This window comes from Hippopotamus amphibius, chromosome 17 (genome assembly GCF_030028045.1).
Source record: "Hippopotamus amphibius kiboko isolate mHipAmp2 chromosome 17, mHipAmp2.hap2, whole genome shotgun sequence".
Lineage (NCBI taxonomy): Eukaryota > Metazoa > Chordata > Mammalia > Artiodactyla > Hippopotamidae > Hippopotamus > Hippopotamus amphibius.
In genome coordinates, this window is record NC_080202.1 from 42,097,902 (window position 1) to 42,108,171 (window position 10,270).

Genomic DNA, 10,270 nt, shown 5'->3' on the forward strand with positions numbered 1-10,270 from the left:
CTAAGCAAGCCTGCTCGGTTTTGTGGTTAAGCAAACCTGCTTTCTTGGGTAATTGTTAAACTTACAGGGGTCTCCCATACTTGTTTTTCTGCTTCTAATCCCTTAGTGGGATTAACTGTTTAATCAGCTACTTTGTCCCTTCACCCTGTCCCTATCAGAATAACTGAGGGATGTTACAAGCTCCATTAGCAGGGAGGGTGTGTTTCTGCCAAGCGGGTGAGGCTCTTGCTGTACCAATTATGAGCAGAAACACTGTCCTTTTGCCAAGATAACTGGATTTCCCTAGTAGATCTCTTACTTTCCACTTTGTTTAAATTAAGTTTAACACTGAGAACACTTTGCCTCTATGTCCTTAGTTCTAAATCTTCCTGCTCAACCATGAACCCTAGTGAAAGCATTCAGCAGTCAGACTCATCCAGCATAAAGCTGAGGATGGGGTGGTTCTTGTGGGGCCCTATTGAGGCAGGTCAATAACAAACACAGGAAAGGACAAGGCAAACATAGGAAAATGAAGCCCCAGGGAATAAATAACTTATGGCCTCTTTCACAAGATCCCGCCATGGGCAGCGCAAACATCTGGGTCAAAGAGATAAGGAAAAACTAAGGTATGCACTCTGGCTTCTGTACATTGCTTCTGCATAGATAAACATAGCTACAGGCTCCCAAAAGTGCGGGAACTGGTCTATAAAAGGAGAAGCTTTCCTTTGGTTTTGGGCTCAGTCTTTGGATGTGAATCCACTGGGCATGTACTGGTACAATAAACATTGCGTCCTGCATTATAAGCCTCGATGTCCTGCCTACCTCTACCGGTTCCTCCAACACTATACCAAAGTCACAAGACAAAATGCCGGAGTTATCTTGACCCCCCCCCATAGCAATATGTGATTCACGACTTGGGCTAGCCAATAACCCAACCCCATATTAGAGAAGGTCTTCACCACGTAGGACCCTAGCCTGTCACCTAATGACACCTTTTGCCTTATGGTGCACTGACCAATTGATTAATGCCCTTTTCTTCGCAGGCATGTTCCTTGTCTTGGGCTTATAAAAGTTGGCTGTGAGACCATCAGAAGCGTGGCTCTCCCTGGTCTGCCAGGAAGTCGTCCCGCCGTCTTTACAGCGCCCCTCACTAAACCCTGCTCTCTGTTCTCGATAAACGCACTCTCTTGTGAAATGCTTCATGTCTGAAAATTCTTTTCCCAACCCCTGATGGGACCACAACAGTTCTCCCTCCTGGAGAATTACAGAAGGGGCAGACCACAACGCCAACAGCCACTTCTATAAGTGGGAAGAGTCATTGGTGTTACCTGGGTTCGCCTCTTCTTTGGTGTGGAGCCAAAAGACAGCTATTACCAAGGTTGCTCCAGAATCATACATCTGCCCCTCCCTCAAATGGAAACAAATTGCTCTTATCTAAGTTTCAGGAGGAAGCTGTAAAGAGAAAAACAAGAACTGATTAGAACCACCTAGGTTCAAGAAGATTTGACTTCCAATAGACCTTGAGCCTCATTATATGCTCTTTGTAATGAATTATCATGCTAAATGACACACCCACCAGCGCCAGGACAGCTGACAATTGCCACAACAACTGGATAACCCCATATAAGGAATGAAAACGAGTATTGCATCAGTTCTGGGTCCAAACCACACCCCTGTTCTTGGATAACTCATGAATATTCCTCCCTCTCTTTCCAATTCACGCCCTTTTACCTTGAGCCTCTTATATATATGGTGTCTCCACCTGAATTGGGTTGAGAATTTGATTTGAGAACTACCTTCCACTTCTGCATTTAGAAACCTTCCTGGTGGAGACCAGGGGTCTCCGGTGGCTAGGACCCCAGAGCAGGTCCAGTCGACCAATTCAGTAACGCAACCAAGTCAAAGACCAAATGCAAGGATTTATTACTTGCAGCAACTACAGAGAACACTGAGGATCTTTCCCAAAACGGCATCTCCCCAAACAGCAACGTTGGGGCAGTTTTCAACTAAGGGTACATGCATATTTCGTGAAGGGGTTTGGGTGGTGTATGCCCCTTCATGAAGGGGCTTCAGCAGAGGGGAACCCAACATAGAATAGGGGCAGAGGTTGACAGAGTCCAGGCTTTAGTTGACGGAAGTCACGAGGGTCAGAAAAGGTCAACATCATCATTCCTTAATTTTCCACCAGTCTGCGGTCTGAGCATGTAGTTACAGCCCTCCGCCTGGGTGGGGGCCCTTAGCTCCTGTAGTACAACTCAAAGACATGTATCAGAGTATTATCTCTCTCCCTTAAGGAGGAACCAGGACTCCTGTTTTTATTGCCCAATTATTGTTTCTTGATTGCTTTTCCTGCATTCCTTTGTTGCTTTAAGGTCACTAATTACTGAGACTTGTTCAAGGGCAAGTATTGTGGCCAGGCTTAGATCAGAAAATGGCTTCTGTATGTCAGAAAACTAGATAGGGTTCTCTTCCTCCTGGGACCCCTTCCCACCCCCCACCCCTCCAATCTGCTTACACTGGGACTTCAACCTTCCAGAGACAGGACGGACACCTTCCCTGGAGAGGCAGACGGAGCACACAACCCCAGCAGAGATCAGTGGAGCTTTTTCCCAAGAATGGGCCTGCCCTCCCCCAAGCCCTGTAAGCCACCCCAAGGTCTCCTGGACCAGCATGTAGGGGTACCTCTCCGCCCCTGGCCCATGCTCAGACCCTAGGCTGTGGATCAAAGCCTGCATGTGTTAAATGTCTGAAGTATGGCAGGACACCCCTGCTACTTTTGACCTTTTGCTCTGATTCCATTTGAAAGAGAAATAGCACTTCTACGGTGGAAAGCAAACTACAAGCCGCTATGAGAATAACTGTTTGAGTATATGCTGCCCCGGAATGATGGCGCATTACAGGAGAATGCCCAGGGGACCTCAAGGCACTCCCTTGGCATAAGCTGTGCGCAAAACATGTACGTTTTTCCTCAGAGCCACCAGGAAGGGAAGAATAGTGTATATTGTTTCCTGCCACACACTGCACTACCAGGGAAGTCCCTTAGCAATTTTTATTATATGGTTTGTGCTTTTCTGTGTCTTATCTAAGAAACCTGTGTCTGAGACCCATTGTCTAATCTAGAATCACAAAGATTTTCTCCTGTTTTCTTCCAGAAGTTGTATAGTTACATTTAGGCCTATGATTCATTTGGAGTTAATTTTCATATGTGGTGTGTGGGAAGGGTCAAATTTCATTTTTTTACATTTTAAAAATCTATTTTTGTAGGGCCCTATTGTGACAATTTATTACACAACCGACAGCACCTTAAATTGTGCCATCCCCCCTGCAATATGGCAAGCTAATAGAAACTTCCCGTTATGGCAAGACTAGTTGAGGGGATTGCATGAGATTAGTATAGGGAAAGGGCCCTGCATTTAGCAGTCTGTTCCAATCATCTTTGTCAGGTCAGCTGACAAGTGACTGTCGTCACCACACTGTCAAATCTGTTGGTCACTGCTCTAGCCTCATCTTCCTCAGCCTCCCACAGCACCTGCCACAATCTTGATCCCTCTCTTGTCAGCTCGATGCCTTCCTCTCTGGGTATTCAAAAGTATTTCCCTATATAGCTACACTACTGTTAATACACAGTACTGAAGAAATTAAATTCCTACACAATAATATTACCTCATAAAGAGTTGCTATGCAGATTTCCCCAATTGTCTCTATTATATAATATTTATTTTAACAGCTCTTTGAGGTGTAATTGACATACAGTAATCTGTGTTCACACACACACACATACACACATACCATGAAGGCATCACCAAAGTCAAAATGTTCATCACCTCAAAATATCAAAATATCGATGTACCATAGACAAGCCAGCATGTGAATGTACTCTGTACTCTTTGGACACTGTAGATTCCTTTAGTTTTCTAAAGTCATGGAACTTGTATTGTTAAAACCGACGAAGCGATGAAAAGAATTTACAAAAATAAGCCATCAGTCTGGACCTGTGTAGGTGAATGAAGGAGAAGCACTTAAAAGTCAGGAAAAAAAGTATACTTCACATTGAGGATTAGCAACCACTGCTGGTTGCTAATGAGGGGAAGAAGGAGGCCGCCACAGATTGGCATCTGCGGGAACTGTTTACCTGAGCTCCAGACACGCCCTCAGCACCTTCATTAACCTGAAGTGAACGGTGTGACATCGGATTTCTGAACCACAAGAGAGCTGTCAACTACAATTGGCACTCGCCATTGGCATTTCCCATCTATCGCTACAAAGATTCAATCATGTGCTGCTGCAGCTTCTGACTGCCAACAGCTCCCTGAAAGGTGTTCAGAGTGGAGAGCTGAAATGAGGCCCTCTGTGCTCTGTGAAAACTGCCAGGACCCCTCTTTAGATAGTTAGATATTTTCAGGAGCCAACTTTACAGGCCCAATTCTTGTATCTCCTCATATCTAGAAAAACACTAAAATCCTTCATGGTGACGACTGCTCCTTGTGACTAGCTGTAACCGGCACGAGACTAGCAGTGACTTCTGTAAACACTATGTGCTTGATTGCATGTTTTTCTTTCACCAAAACCACATATATACTGAGCTTCCCCCCTACCTCACTGGAACAGTTTCTCAGAGCCATCTGGGATGCTGTCTCCAAGCTCTTCTTTTGCAACCCAGTCCTCATTTTGCCCCAAATAAAATTAAACTCGAAACTCTCACATTGTGCATTTTTTTTAAGTCAACACAGGTAAGAGAGTCTTTTCCAAAGCCAGGTGGAGAGGAGGCTCTTTACCTTGAATCTCTAAAATCCTCTTCAGGCCATTGAACATACCCACTATGATTTGCTTGTGTCACAGAGAAATCACAGAATTTTTCAGCTGAAGGGGTCTAAAACCCACATTTCTTATTGAAGACTAGTCAGGAAAGAAAGTACTGCATATAGAATCAGGCTACAGTAATGTATTTTCTTTATACTTTTCACACTACAGCTGAACACAAACAACTTTTTCCATACCTCAAAAGTTCTTATTGGCCACAGATAATTCACTTCAGAGGTACATGCTTTTTGAAAAATAATGTTCTGGGAGACTGGGGAGAGCCCTGTGGTGGGTGTTGACAAATTCTTTCTGCTTCATCATTTAAAAGAAGTGAATAATGGTTGAGGAAGCACCCACACCTCTTGCTCCCTGAAGAATTCTGTGCTAAACTTAGTTCTTTGCAGCTCTGTGTTGCATACACTTGAAGCAGTGTGGAACTCTGCACTTGACCAGGAAATCAGTGTAAATTCAAACATGGCATTTCACGGACCATTCGCATATTGAAGCAGCAGCACTGGGATTCCATGACAATGCTAATTTGAGTGTTTTCACTTGGTGCCTTCGATTGCCCGCGCCAAAGATCAGTACTATGGAAAGCAGAGCATTTGAGGTACATGAGTTAGAAAAGTCTCTTGTCCTCTTTGTATCTTAGTTTCCTCATTTGAAAAACAAAAAATGGATCTCAAGACATACTTTCCAGAATTCATACTGGGCTTACACCCAGCTAACCAATAACTGTATGATGTTTTCACATATAATTTTTTTTACATGTATTCATCTTCTATTTCACTTACAACTTATGTAAAAACTGCATTCCATGCCAGGCCTGAAACTTTCCAAAGCTCAGGTCTGTGAGTAAATTGCAACCTAGATTTCTAGAAAAAAAAAAAAAAAAAGACACAAGCAAAAGAAGACAAATATATGTTCTTTCAGAACATTTATCCTTTGGCAATCATTCTAATTTATATATGATGAAACATAACAGCACTACTCCTTCCATATACTTAAAGAAATCTCGCTGTGGAAGATATCATGATTTATACTTTCATGACTATATATGTCATACATTAGAGAGAAAATAGTAAGTGCTCAATAAATACTTGTGTGACGTCATCTTTATTTCTCTAGAAAAGCAGCACTATTGACGTCTTGGGCTGGATAATTCTTTGTTGTGGGGGGCTCTCCTGTACACTGTTGGATGTTTCGCAGCATCTCTGGCCTCTGTCCACTAGGTGGCAGCAGCATATAGAGGCCTGACTGGCAAAACCACCTCCAGACATTGCCGAATGTCACCTGCATGCAAAATCACCCTGCTTGAGAACCACTGCTCTGTAACGATTCACTCTGATCTGTGTAATACTTCTCACACTAATCTTTGCTAGGGACAAAAAGGATTTGCTACATAATTTTAGTAGTAATTGTAATCGTATTTCAAAATGAGTAACTAATTTTATAAAAACTTGTATAAAAATTCCAAGTATAATGAAGTTACATTTGTTACTTACATAAACTGCAAAAAAGGTAGCGGTTCAAATGTACGTCTTTCAATAGACTGTATTTTATTGCAGGATAAATCTCTAGGAAAAGGAAAAGGAATATATTGCCTCAAGTAGCTACTAGGTATCTAATTAGTAGCAATCACTAGTAGAGGTTAGAATGATAATAATAAATAAGTAGCTCTGGTCTAAACTCCAAATCTTGAGGAATGTTATTTGAACCTTCCAGAGCCCCTAACTCTGCCTTCACCTCTCTTAAGAGTCTCACCCTCATGACCTTCATAAATTAAATATACAAGTTTAGGTCTAGATAGACTTTGGAGGTAATCTTTCCTGAGAGCAGAAGAATTGATTAGATTCCACCTTTTGTGGTCTCATCATAGACTAGGTTATGAACTCAAAGCTTTTATCTCCAAGTGTCATTGTAATTTCTAATATTAAAAGGAATATGCTTATATTTACATGCTTCCCATTTAATTCTGCTTTTCCTAGGCCAATTCAATACCAGAAGAAAGAAAAGATATCTTTCCATACAACCTGAAAGGAAGTTACTCCTCTCATTAATATGCAATTTTAATTAATTCAATATTATACCTTCTATCACATTGACTTTTATTTGAAAATATTCACTCTTTTTTTTTTTTTTTTTTTTTAGGCGCACAGGCTTAGTTGCTCCATGGCATATGGAATCTTCCCAGGGCAGGGCTCGAACCCGTGTCCCCTGCATTGGCAGGCAGATTCTTTACCACTGCGCCACCTAGGAAGTCCGAAAATATTCACTCTTGACTATAGCTATCTTATTGCCACTGATTCCAGCTTAGTCTCTCATTTCACCTGGATGGGTAGAACTGTCTTCTGACTGCTGTTTCCACCTCCACTCTCTCCCTTTCTAAGCCACCCTCCACGCAATCTACCAATTAACTCTCCAAAGGTGGTTCCAAACACCAGCATCACTTGTGAACTTACCGAGGACACAAATACTCAGCCCTACTCTGGACCGACTGAATCAGTAACTATGGGGGTGGAGCTTATGGTTTTTTTTTTTTTTTTTGGCACACGGGCTTAGTTGCTCCGTGGCATGTGGGACTTTCCTGGAGCTGGGATCAAACCCATGACCTCTGCATTGGCAGGCGGATTCTTAACCACTGCGCCACCTAGGAAGCCCGGAGCTTATGTTTTAACAAGTCTTCCAAGTGACTGTTTCAGAGCACTGCTGTGGTAACATGGTGGCTTGGCATCTTAGCCTCGGCTTGGCCTCCAAAGGCCTAGATAATCTGCCTCTAATCTCCTACTCTCCCTGCTTGTACTCTACAGGTTCTCAAAGTATTTTTTCCTGTGTTTTGCCTTTCTCCCACGTTGCTTTTGCAAGCGTAATCTTCCCAAGATGTCTGTCTGATGATACCCAATGGCCCTTCAAGGTCTTGTTTAAACACCACTGCTCTAGTAACATCTTCCCTGATCCAGTTTGAAGTCTTTTTCTTCCCCTCTTCTGTGCTCCAACACCAACCTACAGCTCTCATTGCCCATATCCATTTCCTTTTTTAAATATAGCTATTTTTGCATCCCATTTATCCCACTTCTTCTGTGCATAAACTCCTTAAAGGATGGACTAGATCACGCACATTGTCTATCATGGTTAAAGCCAACGCTTGGACATAAAGCAAACTCAAATATTTATAAAATCCACAAATATCTGAGGAGGGAACAGAAGGAGGAAAATGACTGTTCTAAAAGAAACAGTTTTATTACTTCATGGTTCCCTCTTCTGTGTCTCTACAGCACTATGTCATTATGGTTTGAGCTTATATGTTTATTTTCCCTGTGGGATCGTGAGTTGCTAAAAGGAATCCTGTCTTACCCATCTTTGTGTTCACAACACTAGGCATAGTGCTTATTAGCATATTCTTTTTAAGCTTTTTTATTGATTGACTATTTTTTTAAAGAATGAGAATACCTATGCTAACATGAAATAATTAGCTTATAAAGTATTTCATAGTAGAAGTAATGACAGGCCTAATCCACTGGCTTCAGTAGTTGCAGCATGCAGGCTCAGTAGTTATGGTGCATGCGACCTAGACTCCATGCACCACAATTACTGAGCCCATGTGCCGCAACTAACGAAGCCCGCGCACCTAGAGCAAGTGCTCTGCAACAAGAGAAGCCACCTCAATGAGAAGCCTGCACACTGAAATGAAAAGCCCCTGCTTGCCACAGCTAGAGAAAGCCCGCGAGTAGCAATGAAGACCCAATGTAGCCAATAAATAAATAAATAAATAAATAATAAATCTAAACAAAAGTGGTTGCCCCTTAAGGCTTTGAAAGTTTGATAATTAAAATAACTATTTTTAGTGGCATGTCAGGCTCCTTATACTCACTTCCCTAAGCCTTTTATATTTGCAAGAAGAATCTGATTGCTAAACAGAATCATTACTTGGCTTAATAAGGATTAATGACATACACAGCTTTGGATGCCATGAACAAAGGACAAAAATTGAGCTTTTGGAGCAAAGAACACAGTATCTACTTACCCCTAAATAAACAGAAATACTATGCAAGCATTTCCTCTTTGATAAAGGAGCTGGAGATGGAATTCCTTGGCAGCCCAGTGGACTCCGAGGGCCTGGGTTCAATCCATGGTCGGGAAACTAAGATCCTGCAAGCAGGGCGGTGCAGCCCAAAGAACAAAACAAAACAAACAAGCGAACAAACAAAAAAACAGAAAAAAATAGAGGCTGGAGAGATATTTGTGAGGTGCATTTCTGATATACTTATTTAGTGTAAACATTTCTAAATATACCAGTTAATCATCATCTTACATATTTTTAATATTGATATAATGATTCTGCACTGCAATCCTTAATAACAGTCTGTTTTTTTGGTAACTTAATGTGTTCTGGACAATACTGTTTACATAATTCATCTGCTTAAATAGTTAATATTTAAATATTAATTTAACTTAAATTATCAAAATTATGAGTTAATGGCATTCATATTAATGTAAGTGTTCTGTATTTTCTTGTCCTGTAGGTTGCAACCTGAGGTTAACTTTTTTTTTTAACTCACTTATTGGCTGCATTGAGGCTTTGTTGCTGCGCCCAGGCTTTCTCTAGTTATGGCAAGTGGGGGTTACTCTTCATTGTGGTGCAAGGGGTTCTCATTGCAGAGGCTTCCCTTGTTGCGGAGCCTGGGCTCCAGGCTCATGGGCTTCAGTACTTGTGGGCTGAAGGCTCTAGAGCGCAGGCTCAGTAGTTGTGGCACGTGGGCTGAGTTGATCCGTGACATGTCGGATCTTCCTGGACCAGGGATCGAACCCATGACTCGTGCATTGGCAGGCGGATTCTTAACCACTGTGCCACCAGGGAAGTCCTGAGGTTAATTTTAACTCCCCTCATTTTACTAAGCAACTTTTTCAAACCTTTTCTGTAAAGGCCAGATAGTAAATATTTTAGCTTTTGCAGGCCACACACAATCTCCGTCGCATATTTTTCTTTGTTTCTCTTTTTTTTTCATTTACTGCCTTTAAAATATCATTTTATTATGTATAGCCTGTATAGAAATGGACCATGGGTCAGATTTGGTTGTAGGTCATAAACGAAATATAAACGAGGAGCATAGGAACACATATAATAAGGTTCATACGGGAGTCTATAACTGTTCAAGCCTCATCACCACTTTTCCCCTACAACTAAAGGGGGTTTTTCTATCAATATCTTGTCTACATAATGTAAAAATTAAAAAGGAATAGGAGGTATTTATTTATTATTTTTTTGAGGTACACCAAGTTCAATCATCTGTATTTATACACATTCCCATATTCCCTCCCTCCCTCAGCTCCCCCCCACCCTCCCCATCCCAGTCCTCTAAGGCATCATCCATCATGGAATTGAACTCCCTTTGTTATACAGCAACTGCCCACTGGCTATCTGTTTTACAGTTGGTAGTATATAAATGTCTATGCTACTCTCTCTGTCTCAGCTTCCCCTTCACCCCCCCCA

General features: G+C 41.9%; 1 protein-coding gene across 1 annotated transcript in view; it reads right to left on the reverse strand.

Moving 5' to 3' along the window:
- Window positions 1-5,998, reverse strand: part of LOC130839583 (leucine-rich repeat-containing protein 37A3-like) — a 63,433-nt gene extending 57,435 nt beyond the window's left edge. Inside the window, exons 1-2 of the mRNA XM_057713824.1 lie at window positions 3,804-5,998; window positions 1,308-1,431 (exon numbers count right to left, since the gene is read on the reverse strand). Of these exons, the coding sequence (XP_057569807.1) occupies window positions 1,308-1,377 (70 nt within the window). The 5' untranslated portion in view covers window positions 1,378-1,431; window positions 3,804-5,998. The remainder of the gene's footprint in view (window positions 1-1,307; window positions 1,432-3,803) is intronic.
- Window positions 5,999-10,270: the final 4,272 nt, after the last annotated feature.